The sequence below is a fragment of the Babylonia areolata genome, chromosome 29, assembly GCF_041734735.1.
Source record: "Babylonia areolata isolate BAREFJ2019XMU chromosome 29, ASM4173473v1, whole genome shotgun sequence".
In the NCBI taxonomy this organism is placed as follows: Eukaryota; Metazoa; Mollusca; class Gastropoda; order Neogastropoda; family Buccinidae; genus Babylonia; species Babylonia areolata.
Window position 1 is genome coordinate 10,832,784 of NC_134904.1, and position 27,595 is coordinate 10,860,378.

Below are 27,595 nucleotides of genomic sequence, written 5' to 3' on the forward strand. Positions count from 1 at the left end.
AGTCCCAACCGGAAATATGAGCGAAAAATAGAACATACTCCTGACCATGACCTCAATTGGGCGTGTCTTATGAGGCCTGTGACGGGTTATAATGATGGTGGGGGGAAATGCTGTACTTCTGTACGCTCCAGACAGCGATTTACATGCTTGCGGACTGATTTATGACAGAGATTAATTTTAAAATATGTTTTATATCTCGTTTGTGTATTCAATAAATAATCTACTGTTCGCATCCCCAAGAAATTAGAATGGGAAAGAAAAGGAAGGAGGAGAGCGTAGGGAGGTGAAGCACTTCTCTTGGCCGAAGTCCACAGTTACAACCGCCAGTTTTCCATAGCCGACTGCAGCAGTCATCAGATTTTGGAAAGCAACAAATCTTCATAAAAATCAGAGCCCAGGTATTCCTAACACCAATGATTCGTGTGCGTAATAATTAAACAGAAACACACACACACACACACACACACACACACACACACACACACGTGTGTGTATATATATATATGTATATATATATATATATATATATATATATATATATATATATATATATATATATATAAAATAAAACAAAGTTGAAAACCAACACCTATTTTGTTAAACAAAAAAATAAAAATCTGAATTTAACCAGTTCCGCAAGTTCTTTACTAACCGTATCATAAATCTGTGGAATAACCTTTCCTATGACACCATCAATGCACCATCGGTAAACGCCTTCAAAAATCACATTGACAAAAAGTTTAAGAACCATGTATTTTCCACAGAGTTAGATCTTTACTGAGCTGTAGATAAATATAGTATACACTATGCCAGATTTAAACAAGGGTTTGTTCACAACAAGTGATCCAAAAGCACATAAATGGACACTGATTACGAGGGCAAAAGCTTTTAGCCTATAGCCAAACATTTCTGTGATTCTGTGAATTTTCGCTGCCACCCATGCAGCAGCTTGGTCACAGAATACACATAACGGGTGAAATAATGCTATTTTTACGTCTTCTTTCTGACGTTACATGACGTCTTCTACTACGTAAAGTTATCATGTTCTAAATATTCCTTCAATTTTCTGTCACTCTTTTTTACTCTCTCTCTCTCTCTCTCTCTCTCTCTCTCTCTCTCTCTCTCTCTCTCTCTCTCTCTCTCTCTGTATCTCAGTGATCGTGTGTTAACACCACCACGACAAACCAGACTGGTAACTCCACGAATTAGAGTTCACAGTGAAAACCCATGGATGTCGCTTCTCAAGTTCAGTCCAACAAAAACTGTCCCAAGGTTACATATCCAGAACAGTTCTCTTCTTTTCAGCTCCTCCACTTTGTTGACCTGCTCCAACGCTGTCACCTGTTAAAAGCTGAGGTTGTCGTCTGAAGGGTGAGGGGTGGAAGAAACATGGGCAGCAACCGAACACTTGGTGCCTTTCCTCACTTTGCAGTTGCTTTTGTGGTTTGCCCATCTTTTCTTAAGATCGTAGGAGCATCCCACATATTCTGCCTCCGGGTGAAGTCTACAGGTCAATAGATAGACCAAGTTTGGCGTGGTGCAGGAGAGGTGTTAGTTGATATATATGTATAAAAGGCCATTCAGTTAAGCTCGCTAGTAGAATCCAAGCTAAACTGCAACTGGTTCACAGTCACTTGCCATGAATGTACTAAGTACGTGAAAGAGAAAAAAAAAAGAAAGGACAGCAGGAAATGGTGGAGGAGGGAGAAAAGTTATTACATCGTCCGGAAGTTAGTTTTGTAATTTTGTCATGTTGATCCTTGATCTACATCCGGTTGGTACATTGCGGCATGGACGATTTGACAACATAAAACGTGAAAGTTTGTAGTACAGGACTCACGAATCCGGTCCAACAAACTTAAAGGTTTGTAGAAAGAAATCTTTCGCTTGGTGGATTTGTTTCGAAACAACCCCATCATAGTTAACTCAGATTTTCTGCCCCAAATCACACGAACAAAACAGTTGCTGTTAACTAAGAGTTATTCATTGTGTTTGGAAAATGAAAATATTATAACAGGTCGTTTTTCACTTCAGTCACACACACACACACACACACACTGTGACACACACCATGCACACAAACATTTTAACACACACACACACACACATATATATATATATATATATAGCAGCTACCCTCCACACAAACATACACATGCACAAACAGACGTGTGTGTGTGCGCGCGTGCACACACACACACACACACACACAACCACAGTACGAACACACACAAATACCCAATCCAATTAACTAATTCACCTAGTAAATTTGTGTTAGTGTTTATGCAGCCCTGTTTTAATGCATTGTGTTTATTATGTAGTTTGGTCTTTCCCTTAGATGTGATATAATCTTTTTTCCATCTTATTATTTTTTATCCTGAGATGCAGGAGTGTGTGTGTGTGTGTGTGTGTGTGGTACATTTCTGGCATGCATGAGTAAGAGTGTTACTGTTAGCATAAAATATCCAAACCAAATTCTGTGTTAGAAATATTTTATTGCTTATGTATTTCTATTTAGTGCATTTGACATTTAATGTCAGTCTTGTCTGTGTGTGTGTGTGTGCAAGGAAGAGACATTGTGTCTGTGTGTGAATGTATATAATATATGTATGTGTGTGTGTGTTTTATGAAATGCATATTATTTCAATCTAAGCTTTTTAATTATATATACTTGATAACCTTTATTAGTTAATTTATTTTGAAATGTGCTTTTTAATCATCACAAATGAACACATTGGATGTTATTATTTGACAGAGAGCTTTTAAAATGTTTTAAAGTCATTTACATTCAACTGGATATTGTAAGGTGCATTGCGCAGCATTGGTACTGGATATCGCACCATAGAAAAAAATGTGTATTATTAATATTATTCTTGATTACCCCGTGACAGAATTGGTGATCTCAGTTCTCCTATTCCAGGGTTGCCTATTTACTCAGTTGCTCTGTGAATGTGTGTGTGCATTATTAAAAACAACCAAAAAGCTCACTTTTTTCATTGCTGTTCTGGCCTTTTATGTTGATGGTTTGGTCTCTGTATTGACGGGCGCAATAGCTGAATGGTTAAAGCGTTGGACTTTCAATCTGAGGGTCCCGGGTTCGAATCACGGTGAAGGTGCCTGGTGGGTAAAGGGTGGAGATTTTTCTGATCTCCCAGGTCAACATATGTGCAGATTTGCCAGTGCCTGAACCCCCTTAGTGTGTATACGCAAGCAGAAGATCAAATACGCACGTTAAAGATGCTGTAATCCATGTCAGCGTTCGGTGGGTTATGGAAACAAGAACACACCCAGCATGCACACCTCCAAAAGTGGAGTATGGCTGCCTACATGGCGGGGTAAAAACGGTCATACACGTAGAAGCCCACTCGCGTATATACAAGTGAACGTGGGAGTTGCAGCCCACAAACACAGAAGAAGAAGAAGAGGTCTCTGTATTGGTAATTTTGATTCAGCAAAATGTGTCTGCCTCTCTTGCTAAGGACACTGACAAAGCTTTATCCTAAACTGAATTTTATTACATTAGCTCAGAACCGTGAAAGCATTCATATTCTTTCGTCCTGTCTCAAGACAGTAGAGGATTATAAGTGTTCATGAGTAGAAGCTGATCATGGTATCCGTGCACAACAAACATTAGTGTGTATTTGTAGGTTCAAGAGAGAGTGGCTGAGTAGGCAAAAGAGGACAGTCAAGCTCTCAAGAGGCCATTGAGGGTGGCAGCATGATCAAAGAGTAGGTGAAATGGGAATAGGCAAATCAGACCTGCAACATGTTGTTTAAAAAGCAGCACAGATCTGGAGATAAAGAATAGATTGTCTGCATCTGCATGAGATGTCAGTATATGTTTCATTGAAAATCCAAGTGAGAGCGTGAAGTTACTCCAATTCTGTGTCTTGTTTCAGTAGCTAGCATTCTAATCCCAATCCAAGTCACTCTCTGACTCTCACACACCACAAATGAGTGTGTGTGTGTGTGTGTGAAAAGAGGGCACTAGTCATGGATGCACAGGGGAGGTAACCTACTTCAGGCGGTTATCGGCCATAGCTACTTTCATTTTCTCCGCATAGGCGGGTAGTAGTTTGCACAGGACAGGAATCAGACCACTGCCGGAGTCTGCACTAGTGGGTCACGGTAAGTATGTTATTTAAACGTAATTTTAAGAAGAAAATTTCTTTTTACAAGAGACTTCTCATCCATAGTGATAGTAAAAGCCTAGCCAGCACTGCAGGGTAAAACTAAAGGATTGGCACAACAAGTGTTAAAGTACCCAGTAAACGGCAGTCCCCAACATTTCTGTGAAATCTATGCAAAGTGGGGGCGGACGCTTACAAGAAAGTCTGCAGTACTTATAATCATCACTAGAAAAATCATCAGAACAGGGTTCAGCACCCTTTGCCTTCAGTAAAGTATTACAGTTTCAAACAGATAATTCTGACTGTTGACAGTGTGACTATTTTTATGCTGAGAGCACTGCACATGGACAGTCTTGCTATTGATATAGCAAACGAGAGAGGGACATGCAAGTCCACTCATATGCATGCATTTATGTATTGTGTATGTTTGTGTGCGCATAGACACTAGAATTTCATACAAGATATTAGTGTCTACGGTGCGCGCGTGTGTGTGTGTGAAATAACTTAGAAGGATACTCGACAATCTTCATGTCATGTTCTTATTCTGCTCTTTGTATATTTTCAGACCCAGCATGCAGGACCTGTACAGCATTCTCCAGTGCGACCCGCAGGCCTCCCTTGAGGAGATCAAGCAGAGCTTCAAGCGACTGGCTCTCCAGCACCATCCAGACAAAGGCCAGTGTAACGATGGCGCCATGTTCGCCAGGATCAGCAGCGCCTGGGAAGTGCTGAAAGATGCGGAGCTGAGACACGAATATGACGTGAAGTGGAGAGAGTGGTGTAGCGCTCAGCATCTGCCGATTCAGGAGGTGGTGGACTTTTCGAGTTTGACGAAAACGATGAGGACTTTGTCTACCCTTGCAGGTGTGGAGATTATTTTGTGCTGACGAGAAGCGAGGCAGAGTGGTTGTTTGACATTGTCTGTTGTGGAACCTGTTCGTTGACTATCAGAGTACTGTACAAAGATGGCGTGTAGTGTGCCAGAAGCAATGAATTGTCAATCCAGTGGTGAATACATGGATCAGCACATTGGGACATTATTTGCTGGAACCTCATAAGTAAAGAACATATATATATATTATATATATATATTATATATATTATATATTATATATATATATATATATATATGAGAAAAAAGAAAAAAAACAACAACACTGTCTGACTGCAAATATTTCAGCGTTTTACCTTCCTCAATGCTTGTGAATGAAAGTGACGTATTACAGAAACACATCATCACTACGATGACGTGTTTCTACAATGACGTCAAGTTCAGAATGAATCTAGTTCACCTTCCTTCAACCTCCCCCCCCCCTTTTTTTTTCTCCTCTTACCCCCTACCTTTTCTCCCTCTCTCTCTCTCCCTGACTTGTCCTAAGAATTAAAGAGTGTTGAGGCCTTGTTTGTCTGTGATATATATATCCCACTCTTTCTCTCTTTTTGCCTCTCTTTCTCTGACAGTCAGACGTGTCCACACTGCTCGGTTTTATATCTGTGATTTCTTCACAGCTTATTTGTTGTACATAAAAAGAATATCACACAGAACTATTTCTCCCAAGTGTGCAATTGTAGTGATGTGGTTATCGTTACATGTATGCCATCGCTTTGTGAGTATTTTGTAAAAATACTGACCAAAATACTGACCAAAAAAGTATTTATCTTTGAACCAAGAGGCAAGCCTAGCTACCATCGTTAAGGAGATCCAGATGTGTAGGACAACTCAGCAGACCTGTGAGTACTCCCCTGCTCTCTCCAGGACTAACACTTCCTGGAAACTAATCCCCTCTCTTAGCAACCTGCGCTGGACTACAGCATGTGATAATCAGTTACTGAGTTAGCTTCATCTACATGTGTGGGCCCCACCATAGCCATGGCTAGACTCAACACACCATCATGATGCAGCACTAGGATCCACATACAAACACGGCCATGTGACCTACAACCAGGTCCATGGCACAAGACAGCATATTTCAGCTACACGACATCACAAACATATAAGACACCCTGGACCCTATTCAGAAGACATGTGCGCAAACGTACTTGCCATACTGGCAGTACTCACAGTACCAAAGGTATGTTGGCATGTACGCTCCACACAGCTTGTCTGCCACATGGAAAAACTACAGAGCCCACCACAAGCCCTACAGTGACAGACAGGACCACAACTCCCTTTCATCCCCAATCCCACTGGACATGTGTCAGTCCTCAATAGGACTACCGGCTGGTTAAAAAAAAAACTATTGAAAATTCATATTCATGTTTATTATGCTATGAGAAAGATTCTAATACAAGGGAAAGTGTGAGCAAATTGGGTGGACGATGAATTCAACAAATTTAGAGCAATTGTCCACTCGCTGGCGACCATTCCTGCCTGCCCCCCTGAGCATCTGTCAATCGCCGACCTACAACAGCTAGACCCTCCCACTGCAGCCTCCATCCTGACCAGCGGCACGCCATGTGCAGCGGAGTATGACAGCAAACGATGCAACACTCCACACTTCATGTGGTCATCAACGACTGCAGTCAGCCAATGACTTCAGCACAGAACAGCGTCAACGCTGACTCATGGAAACAGTTGTTGCGTCAATGCCGCTGCACCTTTCCCAGTATATCTCTTCAAGCCTCTGCCATTTTGCCCGCCAGAGGCCATCACGTACTGACTGATGCGATACACACCACCAACAAACACCTACAGCTGGTGTGTGATGGCCTGGGTGTCCAGTACACGGACCACTCTTCCGTCTTCACCACACCCAACGGGGCACCCAGAATGGCTTTGTACAGGGATGCTATTCGATTCATTCGTCAAGAAAGGGGACAGCATGCATGGCAGAAAACCTGTTACCCCCTCACTCCATGTTCAGACCAGTGGAAGGCAGAGTACAAAGAACTGAATGTTTTCATTGACAGACTCCCTCACGGTTACAGTCCAGTGAACTCCCCTCCACCTCCACCTTCAACCACCATCGTGAAGCTATCCACCCTCCTTCACCCAGAAGACAATCCCCTCCATTGCCTGCTGTCCCTTACGACCAACCCCCTGCCTTTCCCCCTCCCTGGACCAATCCCCCTCCCTCCTCTTTCTTTCTCAACATGACGACACTATGCAGAGTTTTCCTCCACTACCACATTCCCTGCAGAGGTCAACCCCACCCTCATGTCCCCTCAACAACTCATACCCTCATTTTGCCCAACAGTCAGAAACGGCGGATGAACCAGTGATGCACCCTCTGGGTTATCCTATGTTCTACCTCCCCCTGCCTGCTCGTACACCATCTGGTCTGTGGCTCTGGCCCTATTACATGTCTGTTGCCTTATGGACAACACAGATAAGGACTTTCTACACAGTGTGTGCATGTGTGTGTGTGTTGTTTCTTTGTTTTGTTTTCTGTTGTGGACTTGTGGCCAGTATCAATTGAACATTCAAAACACAAATTATATAGACCCTGATTTTTCCAAAGAAATGAAAAAAAAAACTGCTCAATCACTGAACACAGGCCAGTGAAAAGACACTCTGCTGATACTGTGCATTTGATGTTTGTGAACGAAAGTGGAGTTCCTCAAGGATCCATTCTTGGACCACATCTATTCTGCGTATTTATCAGTGATCTTCCTTTGTCTATATAAGACACAAGAGTCTCGTGTGATCTTTTTGCAGATGACACTTCCCTTCATTCCAAATGCTGTCAGCGTTGCTTCAGTTCAATATATATTCTCTTCAGACAGCCTTAAATGATGTTTCTAAATGGTGCAAATCCAACTTTATGGCACATCATCAAAAAAAACAACAAAGAGTATGATTCTCGCACCAAGACAAAAGCAAAAAATTCACTTGTCCTCACTTTCATTGTTGATGACAACTCCATTCAACAAGTCCATGAGCACCATGTCCTGGGAGTCTTAATAGATGATGTGCTGAAATGGCAATCTCACATTTACTGTAGATGTTCAGTGTTATGTATATATATGTACATAAACATTAAGTGCAATATTCAGATTAGGAGCATTAATTTCAAACTAAAATATATATATATAAATATATATTCTAAAAAGGCATTATGATGAATAAATCCTATGAGGAAAATTCAGGTTTTGAACTACTGTAGTGAATTCATATTGTCACAGTGTATATAATATAGACATCCAAGTCAGTGTTCAACATACAGAATTTTTTTTTTTTTTTTTTTTTATGAATATATTCTTAATCAGTTCCATTTACTGATTCAGATGATGCATTCTGGAGTTAGTCTAACGAAGTGTAAAGCCCATTTGTAAGATTTGAGAATTTAAATGATGTGGTGTCCTAGCATTTGTTTTGTTTAGCTGGAAACACAAAAACAAAAGAGTAAAGTAACTGTCTCAAAAACAATAGTGTGTGTGCACATTTGTGTGTGTGTGGAGGGGGAATTTGCCAGCAATTTTGTATTTAGTGGAAACTGTCAGCTTGCACTAATTTATATATATTATATATATATATGTGTGTGTGTGTGTGTATGTTTTGAACCAATGAAAACATAAACTCTCTTTTGAAAATTATGGATTTTGTTGTTGTTGTTGTAGTTTCAGTATCTCAAGGAGACATCACTGCATCAGGGCAAATCCATATTATTCAACACCATATCTGCCAAACATCAGCATAATCCAGCGTGCTAGTGAGGCCTTAAGGGAAATTCATATCTTTGTGCACCTCTAAGAATAGATTTCTTCTACAGAATTGTGTGAGATGACAACACTTATTTTACCATGGTTTCTTTTTCAGTGCACCAGGTGCATGCTTCACACAGGGCCTTGGTTTATTGTCTCATTCTTCTTCTTCTTCTTCTTCTGTGTTCGTGGGCTGCAACTCCCACGTTCACTCGTATGCACACGAGTGGGCTTTTACGTGTATGACCGTTTTTACCCCCACCATGTAGGCAGCCATACTCCGTTTTCGGGGGTGTGCATGCTGGGTATTTCTTGTTTCCATAACCCACCAAACGCTGACATGGATTACAGGATCTTTAACGTGCGTATTTGATCTTCTGCTTGCATATACAACACATATGTTGACCTGGGAGATCGTAAAAATCTCCACCCTTTACCCACCAGGCGCCATCACCGTGATTCGAACCCGGTACCCTCAGATTGACAGTTCAACACTTAACCACTCAGCTGTTGCGCCCGTCATTGTCTCATTGTCTCATTCAAATGACTAGATGCTCAGTTCAGTTTTGCCGTCGAACTTGGGAGAAAAGGTGAGACTGGGATTTGAACCCAAACCCTCATGGGCACTGTATTAGCAGATAAGTCATATTCCTCTTCCTTCTTTTTTTAGTTTGACAAATTTCTGATGTCATCAGCACATAATGATCTTACTCACACTCACAGTCAAACAGTACACTCACTCACGGTTTATTTGCATACATTGTATTGTGTTACTCGTTTTTTGTCACAGTAGAATTCTCTGTGTGAAATTTGGGCTGCTCTCCCCAGGGAGAGAGCATCACTACACTGTGAGCGCCACCCATTTTTTAGATTTTTTTTCCTGCATGCATTTTTTTTTTAATATTTGTTTTCCTGTCAAAGTGGATTTTTCTATGGAATTTTGCCAGGGACAACCCATTTGTTGCCATGGGTTCTTTTACATGCGCTAAGTGCATGCTGCACACAGGACCTCAGTTTATCGTCTCATCCAAATGACTAGCGTCCAGACCACCACTCAAGGTCTAGTGGAGGGGGGAAAATACTTGCGACTGTGCCAGGATTCAAACCAGTGCACTCAGATTTCTCGCTTCCTAGGTGGACGCATTACCTCTAGGCCATCACTCCACATACACAAATGCATACATGCGCACAAACACATGCACACACACAGCGACATACACACACAGCGACATGCACACACAGACACACACACACACATACACATGGGTTCACATACATCAACTCATTAACACCCTCCCACCCCCATCCCAGCTTCCACAAGCCACCACCCTTTTCTTTCATCAAATATCTTGTAAAGGTAAGCTAAAAACTACTAATGTTTCTTCTTCTTCTCTCTCTCTCTCTCTCTCTCTCTCTGTCTCTCTCTCACTCTCTCCTGTCCGTTCATGATGTTTACAATGCCATAATTCATTTGAAACAAACAAGCACTCAAACAGATGTAATCAACAGCAAAATTCTAAAAATTTATGCTCCTGTTATTTCTATTATTTTATAACACTCCACTTGTGCTTTTAACCTGTGTACAAGCAAAAACCAATTTCCAGAAACATTCAAAATTGCTAAAGTTATTCCACTTTATAAATCTGGTGATCTTACTAACCCTTCTAAGTATAGACCTATTTCTGTTTTTAGCGGTTATCTCAAAACTCTTAGAAAATCACATTAGAGAGTCATTTTGACAAGTTTGATGTGTTTCATCCTAACCAGTCAGGACTAAGGAAACACCACTCATGTCAAACTGCACTGACTAATTTAGTTGATGAATGGCTTACTAAGATAAACGATAAAATCACTGGAGTTGTCTTTGGTGATTTCGCCAGTGCTTTTGATGTAATGGACCACACTCTTCTGAAAAAGCTAAATTATATGGTCTATCAAGTGAAACACAAGAACGTATCTATTCATTCCTGGATAAAAGAGGACAGCTGGTACTGGTCAATGGGGACGGATCATTTCTTATATCAGTGTAGTATGGCGTACCTCAGGGTTCTGCCCTAGGACCTATACTATTTTCCATTTATATGAACAATTTGCCTCTTTTTTAACTGCACACTGTGAAACGTTCGCAGATGACACAACCCTGCATGCTAGTAATTCAAAAAAGTTACAAACAATTACTAATCAGTTAGTTAAAATGGTCTGAGTTATTAATCACATGAGCCTGCACCCACATAAAACAAAATATATGATGACACACGTCAGAACATCTTTGATATTTGTCTTCCCCTGTTCATTATAGTGGTAAAAGCATCGATGAAGTTTCGTTTCATAAAGTTTTTGTGGTAATGACTGACAGCAATCTGTCATGGTCGGAGCATGTAGGAATGATATGCGACACTCTCTCAGAAAAGATCTGTCAGCTCTCAAAGATTAAACATTTTTTATTTGTATCCATTCCCGTAAAATGTTTTTTCCATGCCTTTATTGATGAATCTCATATAAATCGTGCATCTAATATTTGGTATCTTACAAGAGAAAATACCCTCAGACCTCTGCAAAGTCTACACGTACAGACGTGCCCTGAAATTAGATTTACTCAGTAAAATCTTCTTTGTCCTGGTTCACTATCATCATGGTTCCACATTATTCCATTGAAACTGAAACTCAAGTATAACAAAGCAGTTTTCATGTTCAAAATATTATCTGGCCATAACCCACCAACAATTATTAGTTACTTTTAATTGTTTTGATAGTAATCGCCATGAGCTGCCTTTTCCTATAATGATTTTTTTTTAATCACGGGACTGTTGACACGCTCGAGTGACTGAACTGAATATCTCACCACCTCTCTCTCTCTCTCTCTCTCTCTCTCTCCGGCACGATATGACTGACTGTGTTAACTTGTCCAACACACACACACACACACACACACAGAGAGAATTCCAGTTCAGTTCAGTTACTCAGTTTAGAAGGTGTCACTGTGTTCGGACAAATCCAGCATGAATCTGGAACGATACGTTGCAGGAACCTTTGCAGAATATCGTCGCAACGGGTCACAGTGAATGGAGCGCATGGCTTGATTTCAGTTGTCTATGAATCTATTTTTGTTTTAAGCTCAAATTGTCCTCATCTATATATTTACTTAACTATATATAAGTTCACTTAACTATAAAAAAAAAAATAATAATAAATAATAATAATAAAAATAATAATAATAATACAATGAAGAAAACTTTATATTCTACTCCAACTGACACAGTTGATCTCACGGTCAAGTTGTTCTCCACTAAGATGTTCTGGTTCAGCACTGTGTCTCCCTAGCAGGGTGAGCTGGGGGTGAGGGGTCTATAGACTGCTCCAACGGACACCCCGAGCCGAGCAGCGCCGTGCACTGATCTCTGTCACTAACCAGGTGTGGGGAGAGCGGGGCGGGGGGGTGGGTGGGTTGATTTACTCCTGGCCGGGAAGGCAGCCAAGGGCGCTCTGCCTAATGCCGCTGAGAAAATGCGGCGACGGAGTGTGCCTGTACAATCTCCTCCTCCAGTTTGTTCCAGTCTGCTACTGTCCTGACAAAGAATGGGCATTTATACTGCTCTGAAATTGCCTGGGGGACTTTGTATTAGTACTGAGCCACGGCTGTCAGTGTTGTGCACGTGCTTGGTGATGATGTTGGTTGCTACGTGGTCTGTGTATCTTTAGTGTCCGTTCATTTTGATCTTCCTCTTGGTTTTGTCTGCAGGGGTCAGCGGGAATTCCTCTGAGGTGATCACGGCAGAGAGCTGGAACCTGACCTTCTATCACTCTAAAGAGTGTGACAAGCCTTTGTTCAGTGCTTCCTTCGCTGTTGTAGTGTGGACAAACTAGCTCACTGAGTAGCTCCTGGACTGAGCATCCGGGTGACTGGCTGACACATACTGGATCTTGTGACTTATAATCAATCGTTATGAAGCGTGCTGCCCGTCTCCGTCTGCGCTCGCTCAAGTCCGTGTTGTGATCTTTTGCCAAGTACTGTATATGGGTCCCAAACAGTGCGGTTCCGCCGACGGAAGTCCGACTACATGATGATAGTCTACGCGACATCTGCCTGCGAAGTCAGTGGATGCCTGAAAAGCATCGTCGCCCAACTGACGCACTCAAGCCTCAGTTGAGGAGAAAACTGAAAAAAAAACAAATAAACTGGATGCATCGTTGTATTAATGAACAGATAGATAAACAAACAAATAACTTTTATAAATAAATACTAGTAAATAAACGAATAGCACAGAGTAAGCAGATAGTTTCAGTTTCAGTTTCAGTAGCTCAAGGAGGCGTCACTGCGTTCGGACAAAACCATATACGCTACACCACATCTGCCAAGCAGATGCCTGACCAGCAGCGTAACCCAACGCGCTTAGTCAGGCCTTGAAAAACAAAACAAAAAAAACAAAAAAAAACAAAAAAACCCCCAAAAAACCGGGGGAATAAATAATAGATAAGCTTGCATAAATAAATAAATAAATAAATAAATAATAATTATAATATAGAAAAAGGTAGTAGTAATAATATTAGTAATACTAATAAAATTATAATAATAAAACATAAATAAATAAATAAATAAGACAACAATGGTGATAAATAAGCGAATAAATGTAAAATATGAAGACACACATTCACACATACACCCACACATGCATAACAGAAATGCACCAAACATGCAGTTTCACATATATGAAAGCACAGTCAAATACATATAAACGTACATGAGCTCCAACACACACACACACACACACACACACACGCATTACCGTGCACCTCCTCTACCCCCCTCCTCCACACACAGATAGATAATCAAATTAAATAAAATGCAGGGAAATAAAAACAACCCCAAAACAATAAAGATAATAAATAAATGAATTAGCTAATAAATGTCAGTAAACACACACACACACACACAGACACACACACACACAGACACACACACACACACACACAAACACACACCAAAATCCATTCATTGACCGGGATTGCGCAAGTACTCTGGCTAAAAGCAGCTGGTCAGCAGTTGGGATTATTTTTGTTGGGGGGGGGGCTTTGATTCATTTTTCATGATCACCCCACATTTTTGTCTGTCGCACAGATCCGAGCCGAGGATCGACTGTGAAAGACCTGTACTGTACATGAAAGGATAAGGTTTCCAGAAATTTCAATGGTGGGAAACAACTCCGGTGAAAAGAGGTGTGAGTTGTCTCCCATCTCACCAGACACGATGGCTATTGTTGATTCTTTGAAACCGTTTCTCCGGGCGCATTATATCACAAATATCATTCTTGCATCCCTGTACTTTGCTCTAAAGACAACACCTGGGGTCTGTTCAACGCTTTTTAAAGACTGCCGACTTGAACTGGTAAGTTTTAAGACAGTTTCTACACAAAATAGGAAAGCATGTTGACAAGATCATCTTGAAGATGATTTTGTCTGCCCTTGACGCTGATCAGAAGTTGACAGGAGCTCTGCGTAAAATGAATCTCTGTTGATATGCGACCAGACTGTAGCTGTTTGGCAGTCTCCTAGAAATTCTTACACTATATATTTGAAACAAGACACTGTGTCGTGACGTCATGCTCTCGGTCTCACTTGGTTTTAGAGTAAACACATCAACATCTCATGCAGGCATTCTGTTCTTTAGATGAAAATCTACTCTGCTTAGGAAAGCAACATACTTCCGAATAACTAACTGAATCATCGTTGATATTTTAAAATGATATTATATATGCAATTGTGTGTTTATGTGTGTTTTGGGGAAGGGGGGACTGGGGGATTGTAGTGTTTAACGGAGGGTGAAATTGTATAAAAGAGGGGTGAGCATTTGAACGTAGTTTACAATATTTCCTGTGTGTTTGCATTAATTAACCCCTTCAGTTTTTGTTGTGATTTTGTGTAGTGTTGTAATGAAACCTTATGCAACTACTCTAAAAATGTTTGCAGAAAGAATGGGAGTGGCTGACATTTCTGGGTTGCATCATTGTACTGAAGAACAGAAAACAAGGTATGTTTAGCCATACATCGAAGATCCATTATATATGTGCCCTGTATTTTCATACAAAGTTTCAGTTTACATTCAGTATAGTGTGAATGTTACATGTAATATATATGACAAGTGATTCATACCATCAAATTTTAAACTTTAAAACCAAGACACAATGACACAGTTTTGCGTAACTTTCAATTTCATGCATCCAGTTAAGACTCGTTTGAATAAATAAATGTAACAATTTATTGAACATAAAGAAATGATAAAATTGATATTCAAAGTCACAAATTTAAAAGCGTTTCCATGGTACATATTGGTAGTTATTCAGTGAAAAGTTTCTAAGGATAATTTTGATCTAAACTTGCATGTGTTTGTGTTCATATTATAAACATGTGTGTGTGAGTTTCCATTTTGTTTGAAAAGCCTTCTTGCTGTCAGAACTTATTAAAACCACCTTCAATCACCCCCTGCCCTATTCACTTCTTTCTTTTGCTTTCTTTAAAATAAAAGTTAGCTGCCTATAAATTACAATCAACAATGACTGGGTACAAGTCAACAGTCAACAGTTTTCAGGTTAGAACTATATTTAAAAAAAAAAAAAAAAGGAAAGAAAAAAAGTTTAAAATAAAACTGATATACATATTTGAAAAAAAAAAGTATTAGTGATAATCAAAATAATTGAGAGTTTGATCTGATTAGAATATATACTTAGAAATCAGAATTTAGAATGGAAAAGATGATTATCCAAGTGCTGGTTATGTTACATTGAGAACCATGACTGTGGTGATGATGTTTTATAGTTGATCTTTTCACTCACTTCAGCCAGTCTGACCAGCTTTGTTGGCATGACATACATGTGTTATCCAGGCGGTGGCTGTTAGTGTTAATCACTTAACTCATTCCTTCCCACAGCTACATGCCTGCTACAACTTCCCTGGACCAGCACTACGTGAGACCACTGCAGAAAAAAACCCAGGGTGGTTCACTAAAACAGTGAAAGTTGTTGGTTTAATCAGTCAAACAAAGATTCATTTTCATGCATCTGGAACCTGTAAATGGTTCAGTTTAGGATGCCAGCTGTACCAAGCAAGAATGAATGAAATAAGGATAATTTGTTGGTATGAGAATACTCGTACCTGGTCCACAGGGGAAGTAATCATGGTATGAGTTAACTCCTAGCCTGGAGAAGAATGAGTAAATGTTATTAAGAACCGTGGATATTGAGATAGTGTATTGTGGTTGATGTTTTCAGCCAATCTGACCAGCTACGTCGGTACAGCGTGCATGTTTGGCAAGGTTCTGAACCTGATCCTGTTCTTCAAGTACAGTCTGGCCTATGGCATTCTGTACTTTTTCCTGGCATTGTGTGAGTACTGCAGATGTTGGTGTTACTGTTAGGGCTTTTGTTTTGTCTACATGTTGGCAAGATTAGTGTGATGTTGGCAGGAGCGAGAGAGAGTGAGAGAGAGAGAGAGAGTGTGTGTGTGTGTGTGCAGAAAATTGTCTGGACTCATGAACTCAAAATTTACCTTTTAATGATTACTGATTTGGCATGTTGGCTGTCTTTTTTGAAAAAAAAAAAGAAAAAAAAAAGGTTACTGTTTATTATTATTGAAATATTAATTTAAAAAAATATTTTTTAACCAATTGGAACTCTCCATTTTGTGTATGAGTCATGTGACATTGCTCAGACAGTTTATTGGCAAGACAGTCATAGCATTTATTTTGCTTTTTCTGAAAAGCTGAATATTTGAATTATTCGAATATAAAGTGTCCAGGAAAGATCTAAATGGTGGTGAGAACAAAAATGTTTGAAGTTGGAAAATCAGCTTATACAGTCAATGAGTCATTGAATGGAATTGCTTTGGAAAATTAAACATCGAAACCTGAATTTACATTTTGACACATCCAAGTCCAGAAGACTGGCTTACAAATATTAAACTTTCTATTTTTTTCAAATAAGTCATTTACAGTCACAGCCAGCTTATTTTTAAGATGTATTGATGTGATTTATCTAGCTAGGTGATGTTATGCCATTTTTCTGTCAAGGGAAGTTTGCATTGCTCACATTCAGTTCCACATCATTATCAACTCTTATTCCAAAGTCTTATTCTTTATATTTTTATTTCTCATTTTTTTACTTTTGTTATATGCACTGGCGAAATAATACCTGCTTGGTGTATCCTGGCTGAGAAGTGCACAAAACCTTGGCAGTATCAATGAAATGTTTACAAGTATGTTGAGTACATGTGTCGTTTGGAACATTCGATGGCTGGCTTGACTTCTGAAAGGCAGAAAGTGGGGTCAGAGTGGTTCACCTGTTGGTGTGGTGTGTTTTCTTTCCAGTGCACTTTGTCTTCCTGCCACAGCCTGTGTATGATGGGCCTGAGGATGTCACCTACTTCAGAGGACCCAACCTACAGGTGGGTGGGGTTGTTTGTGTGTGTGTGCATGTGTATGTGTGAGTGCATGTGTGTGTGTGCGTGCACGTGTGTGTGTGTGTGCTGAGTGAGTCGTGTTGTGTTGAGTTGTGTTATTCTCGTGTCACAACTGGTTTCTCTGCATGGACATTGGGTTGTGATTCCTGCATGGCTATGCCATCTTTTTTCTGTCTCTGTGTATGTAGAGATACCAACTGTTACGATTTCACTTTATTTTGCTATGCTCGATCGCAGTTTGTTCTGATGTTACACCATTGTCAAAATTGGTCAGAGGACTACACTGCATGGTCACATGCTTTCCTGTCATTACATTGCCCAGACGCTCTAGACTTATTGATCATGAGGCCAGGGCAGTCACCATTAACCGTGGGTTCATGTGATGATGCTCAATTAATTGCTTGTCTGTTTACATTGAAACAGCATTGAGTGGACCAATCAGTCTAATTGTTTGCCCAAACAAGAGATAACGTGGCTGAATTACGTTGCGCAGTGGTCAAATAGCTTCTGTGCCTGTTTGCTGATGTGGCTCAGAGTCTGAGTGTTCCTGCCAGATTGAAAATGTTCCTACCAAATTTTCTGATTGTTCCTACAAACACTTGACAGGCGTTGGCATCTCTTGTGTATGCAGTTTGTGAATGGACTTTTCTGCAGAATTTAACCAGGGACAGCTCTTTTCCATGATATTAGATATGATGCTTGAAGTGCAAGGTGCACACAGGATCATGACTTTTCACCTCATACAAAAGACAAGCACCCAGGTTAAAACACCACTAGAGGTCTAGTGGATGATAAGCAAAGAACCTTGGTCCTTTGTGTGGTAATCATTGACAGTGTGCAGTGTGATGGCAAACGTGTTCTGTGGAACACAGGGTGCAATATGCAGATTCTACTCATTGGTTAAAAACAAAACAGAAACAAAATGGCTTATATGCCATTAATGTACTGGACTTTTGCCATTATGCACTAGGTTCCATCCTGGTATTGGTGTCTGGTGGATAAAGGGTGGGGATGCTAATGATATCCCAGGTCAGCGTATGTGCAGAGTTGCTAGTGCATCAATCCCTTTCATGTGTAATACACATGCAGATCATGCAGATACCCATGTTGAAGATCCTATAACCTATGTAGCATTCAGTGTTTTATGGAAACGTAAATGTATATATAATAATATGTACTCAGCATGCAGAAGGGTACGAATGTAGAGCTCCCTCACACGTGCAAGTGAATATGAGACTTGCAGTCCAAAACCAGTGTGCTCTGACGGCATTGTGAACTTAAAAATCTTTAACGGTACAATTTGTTAGGTTTGATTCAAACCTGGTATTGCATTTATCAGTTTGTTTGCAGGTAGGAAATACTTGTCAGTCAATATTAAAAGAATAAGAAAAAAAAGTGTTGGACTTTTTTTTGATGTGGATACTTTTATTGCGGCTGTCTTTGGTCAAAGTTCATTTTCTCAACACTTTACGAACACAGAGTCTTTTGTACAACAGACTGCCATCCTGGGTAGAGCTAACTGAGAGCTGCCTTTGGGCATTAACAGTCATTTCCTGTGTCAATCAGTCAAGCTTCAATCATGCAGCATGCACACATGCATGCATGCGTGCATATGCACACCCCCACATCCCCCACACATGCACATTTTTTTTATGTGGAGTGGTATTGTACACAGAAAGTTGTTTGCGGATGGGACTGCTGCTCTTATGTGAGTGGGTTATTTTTATGTGTCACTGCTCAGACATGGGACCTTGGTATGCATTTTTCGTCACTATCTGAATGATATGGTTACGATCGCATTGCTTCTTGTGTGATAACACATGCAAATTGGCAGAGGACTCAGCATCCACAGCTGGTTCCGTATAACGTTCCAACGCTAGCCGTGGGGTCCCCATGCATGTGATGTCCTTTTGCTCCTGTCTTTGCTGGAATACTGCATGAGTAAGTCCTGACAGCAAGATTCCAGGATATGTGATGAATTAACCATGTCAATCTTCTTCTTTTCATTTGTTGGTGTTCCTCGTTGAATTCTACAATTTTTGTTTTTCATATTGAGTGTGTTTGCATTTGTGTGTTGAGTTGTGTGATGTTGTCTGCTGACAGCATTTGCGCTGTTTCCGTGATATTAGATCTTGTGTTGACGGCTATAGGTGAAGATTGTTTAAAACACAAAACATGAAATGTTTAAATAATTATAGCATGCACTGTAACAAACAACGTTCCTTTGTGTAATCATTGATCTTTCAGTAGAAGTTAACAGGGCAATGAAAATAGGTAAAAACAACAGAACAAAGCTAAGCCATAACACTCCATCACACAGCCACCTGACTCCCACCCCTATCTCAGCCAGAGCAAAAAAAGTAAGAATGTATCAGGTCAGTGTGCCAAGTTGTTAATCCTTTCATGCTGATTCTAATGAGTATGCAATTGAATTGAAACATCCTTTAGACATGGTAGCATTCATGTTAGGAAACTGTATATAATCTGGTATAATAAAAAAGTTGTGACACATCAGAACGTGTGCAACGAATGTGAGATTACTCGTGTAACATGATATTATGACTCTACAGTCCAAAACTCAGATGCATCTCCATGTGACTTAAAATCTTTACGTTCATGAATTTGTTAACTTTGTGTATTCAAATCCTGATTGATTAACATCATAAAACTTGAAGGCATCAAATAAAAAGCGTAAGAAATAGAATCATTTATTATGATGTGAATAGCGATATCTATATTTTGTCTTATTGTATAGTTCTTATTTTTATACAGTTTCTGATACACTGACTTTGACAAGAGACTGATCCTGGTACAGTGCTAGAAAGCTATGGACTTGCATTAAGTCTTTTGTGTAATCAGTCAAGCTTGAATCATGAGCATCAGCACGTAAAGATGCAGATTTCATATCACACCCGCCACTGGTACCCCAACAGCATTGTTTAGGATTCTATGATTGATGGATTTAAGGGTGTTTTCAGACAGCCTTTGATTGTGGGTGGGTTTCTATTTTAAGGATGGAGATTACCCAAGGACCTGTTGGGTTCCTCGCTCAGTAACATTTGCTGGTTTGGAAAACGTGTCTTTGTTATAGGAGAGAGAGGACCATAAAATGTATATTTCTGTTCCACAGGCTGCATTGTAGTTAAGTAGATATCAGATACACACAGCAATGATTCCATTTTATGCATATTAATGCACCTCTTCTTGTTCTTGAAGTTCTCGTGTTTTGTTTTTTTGTGACTTTGGTGTGTGATGTGTTTCTGTCACAACATTTGCTGTTTCTGGATTTATTTCTCTGTGGTAACGATGGAATTGTGAAACAACACAAAATCATGTGAAAAGATTACACATATAACACCCAACTAAAAAAGAATTGTGATTTGTCTTTCAGTAGACACAGTGAAAAAGGTAATAAGCCAAGCCCCACCTCCACCCCACCCACCCCCCCCCCTCTAAACCCAAAGAATTATAAGCAAACGATCGATGAGAAAAGCTCATAACGGTGCCCGTGTTAAAATTGTATGCATGATTTAACTGAATCAGATAGATTGTATATTGAAACACTTCATTAGATTGCTGTACTATATAATTGTTCATAAAAAACGGTATTGTCACCAGACTTCCATAGAAATTGATATCGTGAATATATTTTGGCATTAAAGTAAAGAATGATTACATGTTGAACTTTGTCATTGATTTCTTATTCATGTTCTCTAATGAAAGCACAAAAGCTGCAGAATGATCTTGAGCAATGAGTACATGCGAACAATATTCTTTGTATTGCGTAACAGGAGGAGAGATCGAACATGGCAAATGACTGGCATACCGCACCTCAAAGCGAAAATAAAGGGACATGCTTTGTCTGTAGTTTTGTTGTTTTATATGATAGAATTGCAGAAGATTGTCCGAAAGTGAATTCTCAACAGCATTTTGTCAAAGATGAATTTCTTCAACAGCAGTGGAAAGATGAGATTCTCCATACGCATTGTTGGGTTGAGGTGAGCGAATGCATTATGGTTGAGGGTTAATTTCTGCCAAGGCAGCCTAGGGGTTAAGGATGGAGATTTCTCCAACGGCACCTGTTGGGTTAAGGATGGAGATTTCTCCAATGTCTATTGTCAACGCATATTCAGACCTACTAGTGATTAACCTCTTTCATGTGCATGCAGGAAAATCAAACATATGTTAAAAATCTCTGTCCCCTAAAACAGAATCAAACATATGTTGAAAATCTTTGTCCCCTAAAACCGAGTGTTGCTACCCAAGTAATGGGATTAAGAAATGATCGTATGTGTAAAAGCTCATTGATAAAAGCAATTTGAAAGGGGATGGGTTGGGGGAGGGAATTGAAATGAGATGTGTTTGTTAGATGATGGTAGCTGTCAAAGAAAAGCTCTCTCACAGAAATAAACACACTGGGCAGTTTCAACCAACAACCACAGATTAAGAACAGGTGGAAAACTTGGATCCATGAATATAGTTGGGTTTAAAAAAAAAAAAAAAAAAAAGATTTTGTAATTATTGTTGTTCATTTTCTTTTTTCATGTTTTTAAAGTTGACAGCATCAGAAGGTGTGCTGGTGGTGTGCGCAGGTTTGGCATCGACTGCAGCACATGGTCCAAGCAGCTGCCAACAGTGATTCTCTTCCAGGAGGGGAAGGAGAAGATCCGCCGACCCACCGGCACCAAGAAGACCACCCTCAAGTTCCTCTTCACCAAGGTGAGCCACAGGCACTGGATGGACAGACTAGCTCTTGGTACTAGGAGCTGGTCATGGGACGAAAAAAGCCCTTCTATCCATTTGAGCCCATAACATACTTACCTCTGTTGGTACTAGGAGCTGGTCATGGGATGAAAAAGCCCTTCCTGTCCATTTGAGCCCATAACATACTTACCTCTGTTGGTTCTAGGAGCTGGTTATGGGCCAAAAAGCCCTTCCTGTCCATTTGAGCCCATAACATACTTACCTCTGTTGGTACTAGGAGCTGGTCATGGGATGAAAAAGCCCTTCCTGTCCATTTGAGCCCATAACATACTTACCTCTGTTGGTACTAGGAGCTGGTCATGGGCCGAAAAAGCCCTTCCTGTCCATCTGAGCCCATAACATACTTACCTCTGTTGGTACTAGGAGATGGTTATCGGCCGAAAAGCCCTTCCTGTCCATTTGATTCATAACATACCTCTGTTGGTACTAGGAGCTGGTTATGGGCCGAAAAAGCCCTTCCTGTCCATTTGAGCCCATAACATACTTACCTCTGTTGGTACTAGGACCTGGTTATGGGACAAAAACCTCTTCTATCCATTTGAGCCCATAACATACTTACCTCTGTTGGTACTAGGAGCTGGTCATGGGACGAAAAACCCTTCCTGTCCATTTGAGCCCATAACATACTTACCTCTGTTGATACAAGGAGCTGGTCATGGGACGAAAAACCCCTTCTGTCCATTTGATCCCATAACATACTTACCTTTGTTGGTACAAGGAGCTGGTTATGGGCCGAAAAAGCCCTTCCTGTCCATTTGAGCCCATAACATACTTACTCTGTTGGTTCTAGGAGCTGGTCATGGGATAAAAAAAAAAAAGCCCTTCCTGTCCATTTGAGCCCATAATATACTTACCTCTGTTGGTACTAAGAGCTGGTCATGGGACGAAAAACCCCTTCTATCCATTTGAGCCCATAACATACTTACCTCTGTTGGTACTAGGAGCTGGTTATGGGATGAAAAGTCCTTCCTGTCCATTTGAGCCCATAACATACTTACCTCTGTTGGTACTAGGAGCTGGTTATGGAACGAAAAAACCCACCTCTAACAGGGATTGAATACAGTTCTTCCCAGTCTTTAGTCTGCAATGCTCACCACTATGCTACCACTGCTGGTGTCTTGATGGGTTTATTGTTCAATGTTGATAATGTCTGGTGTGATAGCAAACGTGGTGGAACAGTAGATGTTGACTTTTCCAACCATTTCCTTTAAGAAAACAAAAAGACATGGCAATTCAGGGTCAGAGGTCAAAGGTTAAAGTCCTGTAACGGAGATGGCATCATGAAACAGCGGTCAAACTTCTTACAGTTAACATTTATGGTCAGAGCATGAGCACTGAAAGGTCAAGGTCATATGTTATTTCAGTGTCTTGTTGAGAGGGTTGCTCCCTTTTAAGAACACCACACTTTTATTGAGCCTTTTCCCAATTATTTCATTTTTTTTATGCCTTCATAATGACATATATTTGTCTTCTGTGGTGGGGATGGTGGAGAGGGTATACCTTTAACATGGACATTATGACCCTGACTTTTTAGCACCAAAGATTGGTGGTTTGTTGATTACCGCAACTGTTCCTGAGGCTGTCTTGGTGGAGATTGCCAGTTTGTTGATTAACAGATTATGATGGATATCCAGTCCTTTTGTTAAGCTTGTCCAGATGATGGTTAGATATCTTATAACTGAAGAATGATTCCGGTGCTGTGTTGTTTGATCAGGAAAGTGTGATCCAAGCTCTGGAGCTGAATGAGCTGTATGGCCAGTGCAAGAAACACCCCATCCACAAGAACAAGGGAAACAAGGAAAAAGCCGCCACTGCTGAGAATGCTGCTGTTGAGAATGCTGCTGTCGAGAATGCTGCCGAAGAAGAAACCAAGAAAGACAAGTAAAATGAGTGTGTGTGTGGCTGCAGCAGTTCAGATGTTGGGGAAGGCAGGTTGGCTTTAATTCCTTGTGTTCATTCCCCTTCCGAGCTTTTCCCTGTGGTCTGTGTGTGTGTGTGTGTGATGCTGGTCATTTCTGTGGTTCACCACATTGCTTCACTGAAAGTTGCGGTTACTGGGAGATGACATAATACTCTGTGTGAATGTGATGGGGAAAACTGTGTCATATGTCAAATGCATGAGCACATTATGAAAGCTGTGCTCGCCAGCAACTAAAAGTTACCATCATATTTTTTCGTGTCATCAGTTGGTTGTTTTTTTACACAGCACTTGAACGCATTTATTTAAATGAAGGATTTGAACTTGAGATTGCCACAAATGAAACAAGTAGGATGGTAGCATTTTGTGGCCTGGTAAGAGTAGATTTGTAGTGGTATCTTCTTGAGGAGGGGGAGGTGGGGGTGGGGGGGTGGAGCAGGCTGAATGTGAAACAAAATCTGTTTTGACAACAAATGTTCAGTGTGTATTTCAGATGGTGCAGATTGCTACATCTTCAGATTATATTTCATCACATTTGCAATGGAGAATGTATGTCCTTTTATTGTTCTATAATCAAGATGATGTATTGACATGTTTAATTTTCATTTCTGTGTTTTGGTGAGAACACTGGAAAGTTGTTTTGTTTGAGTTTGTATCAGTGCCCTGCTGAAAAGTGTGTCAGTGCTTAGTACTTATGGATGAATGTTCAGTTCTGAGAATGGCATCCAGTGAGTTAGATACATGTTCAAGTTTTGGTTGACTGAAAATGTTTTGAATGGAACACTGAACGATTTTTTTTGTTTGTATGGTTGGTTTTTCATGGATGTGGGTCAGAGGGACTTGATTCATGTGATACAAAGACAGCAGACAATGTGTGTGTGTGTGTGTGTGTGTGTATGTGTGTGTGAGTAAGCATTGAGAACACTGGTTAAAGGGAGAAGTGGCAACAAACTTCATATGTTGGTGGAAAAAATGTGTAAATTACGTTTACATCTCCTGGCTTTGTTTTGTTTGTCATTGTTGTTCAAAGCAAAGAATAGAAGAGTAAATAATATGGTTCAGACCAAGAAGCACACTGCAGATTTTAGCTTACAGAATGATTTTGTGACAGCGAAGTGAAGCTGTAGTATTACCCTTTTGCAGACTCAGTTACAACCAATACCTGCTCCCTGCTTTATCCAGATCTCTTGTTGGGAGTCCTCCTTCATCTGATATTTTCAAACTTTCTTTGCAAAAGTGTATCAAATAAAAAATGTTACAAAAAAGGACAGACAGTGTTTTGATACTTAAATTGGACCCACAAACTTTGTGGAAAAAAGTTAGGAAAGAAATGTTAAGAGAGCAAAAAGGCCACATTTTTATTTTCATGAAGCATGACTTGAGGATTGTGGTTAATTCCTTTAGTTTTGGCCCTCACAGTTAAAACAGAAAAAAACAACAACAGTGCAATGGCGTATATCTTGAAATGCTTGCACTCTATAGTCTTATGCTTACTGTCTGCTTCATCAGTTTATGAACACTGAACCACCAGTTCTTCAGTTTTATGGCTGCGGACTGGAAGGAGTTGTCTCTCCTGACTTGATTGCTGCTATTCGGTCTGTTTTGTTTCATTTCTTGCGTCTGTTATCTTCTCTCCCACACACATAGCTCTGTGATGATTGCTAACTTCACTAGTTTGATATTAGTCATGGTTCTGAATGATGTTCTTTGGTATGGATGTAATTTTTTTTTTTTTTTAATTTCTTTTTTAACAGCCATGATTGGTATAATTATGCACATATGGTAGCTCGACATAGAATATGAATTATCAGCACTGAAATTTCAGCAAAACTGTTTGTTTGAAATAAATGTGACTTTTTTTTTGGGGGGGGGCGGGGTCCATGAGTGAAGAATGGATGACCCTGCAAAATTCTGTAGAAAAATGTGCTTCATAGTGAAATAAAACACTAGCCGACAGGAGAAAGAAGATAAAAAGGTGGCACTGCAGCCATATAGAGAGTGAGTGCATCCAGATTGTTACACAGAGAAATTTGATGTGACAATAAGTAATACAGTGTTATTTAAGAAACAGAAATTGGGCAGTGGAAAAATGTGAGACTGAGAGAGGGTGAAGGAGATTGGGGGAGGGGGGATATATTTTAAAGAAATATGTTTTTGCTTGTTTCGCTTTATACATGATCTGAATAAACTTTTACAAATAAAAAATGTTGAATCAAGATTTCTGGTGATTTTTTTGTTTTTCTTTGTGTGTGTGTGTGTGTGAAGATAGTTGTTGATGGGTGGTGTTCTGTTTCAGCCTCTATTATTATTCCTACTAGTTAATTCAAGTTTACCACTGACTCCCACCTTGCGTGTTGGCCAAAAGGGATAACCATCCCAGGAGGAGGGGGCGGGTGGGTGACCTGGGACTGTCAAACCCTACACTGATACCAGCAGGAATGACAACAGATTAACACTGGGCAGTGAAAATGTTTATGCTGGTCGTCTGGGATTGGAACTTGCAACATTTGGACTGCATCCTCGGTGCTCAATCATCTTAGCTGACAGCGTAAGCATCATGCTGCACAGAGGACCTTGGTTTATCATCTGAAAGCCTGTTCTCTTGAAAGTGCTTTCACTCCTCATCTGCAGACAATAGTTTTCATTGAACTTTATAATACAGTCTTGATTTATATTTAAAAACAATTTTTAAAAAAGGACTTAACGGTGTGTTGTAGCACAATGTCAACCTGGGCTATGTTGAACAATGTTCAGTTTTATTAGCATGAAGAATTTTCCAAAGTTGTCGCAAATTCCATTGGCATAGGAAAATTCTTAACTCTAAACAAACTTAGCACTGCTGAGATCACTTATATAATCCACCACTAGCTTTATTTAATCTGAATTTGATGTGAAATTCTGCTGGAACAACACTTAATATTAACATCAGCTGAGTTATGAACATCCATGACCAAATGCCACTACATACACATCACATTAGTTGCTCTGCATATTCATACCAAAAAAAAATGTTACCACTATTCAGTTCAGAGCATTGCACATTTGAAAGAAACGTCATTTATTCACATGCACACAGCATGGAACATCATAACACAATCTTGACTAGACAAAGAGCTTCAGTACACTCCAATGTTGTACATCACATCAAAAATACAGAACTGAAATGACCATATTCAGAAACAAAATACATCTATGAAACATGCTAAGGACAAACTTTTAATCACAGTGAATCGCTGATTTTGCAAACAAAAGCATCAAAACAGAAACCTGTTCACAGTAAACAAACATAAGGAAGGGAACTGGTTAACGACATAACAAGAACAAGGCAATAAGACTTGCCGAGAGTTCATGAACAGACTAGGATTATATTGCACAAAGCTTGTGAATGTGTTCCAAACTTCTCTCACTGTCTGTTTATCTACGCCCATCCAACCATACATTCAAACTCAAACCCATCCATCTATTAAGCCATCTGTGCATATTTATCTGTATATCTAAACTATATCTGTCTGTCCTATCTACAGTCCTGATATTGCCCAGTGTGGTTGGCTGGGATATTAGCAACAACACAAAGCTGTCTTTCATTTTCTGCTGATATGGCCAGAAATTATGTGGTCAGCTGGAGTATAACTATAAGCAAGCAAGCAATCAAGCCCCCCACCCCCATCCCTCACCCCACACATGCCTCCCC

The 27,595-nt window shown here is 40.0% G+C and overlaps 2 protein-coding genes across 2 annotated transcripts; both read left to right on the forward strand.

Annotated features, from left to right (window-relative positions):
- Positions 1 to 1,758: 1,758 nt before the first annotated feature.
- LOC143274916 (dnaJ homolog subfamily C member 24-like) lies at positions 1,759 to 5,199 on the forward strand. The gene is made up of 2 exons (XM_076578902.1): positions 1,759 to 1,864; positions 4,696 to 5,199. Exon 2 carries the CDS (start codon positions 4,703 to 4,705, stop codon positions 5,015 to 5,017), a length of 315 nt encoding a protein of 104 aa, XP_076435017.1. The 5' UTR covers positions 1,759 to 1,864; positions 4,696 to 4,702; the 3' UTR covers positions 5,018 to 5,199.
- Positions 5,200 to 13,982: 8,783 nt separating this feature from the next.
- Positions 13,983 to 26,122, forward strand: LOC143275067 (thioredoxin-related transmembrane protein 2-like). Its single transcript, XM_076579130.1, has 7 exons — positions 13,983 to 14,157; positions 14,739 to 14,799; positions 16,037 to 16,150; positions 17,131 to 17,207; positions 19,326 to 19,372; positions 21,815 to 21,941; positions 23,701 to 26,122. Exons 1-7 carry the CDS (start codon positions 14,020 to 14,022, stop codon positions 23,869 to 23,871), a joined length of 735 nt encoding a protein of 244 aa, XP_076435245.1. The 5' UTR covers positions 13,983 to 14,019; the 3' UTR covers positions 23,872 to 26,122.
- Positions 26,123 to 27,595: the final 1,473 nt, after the last annotated feature.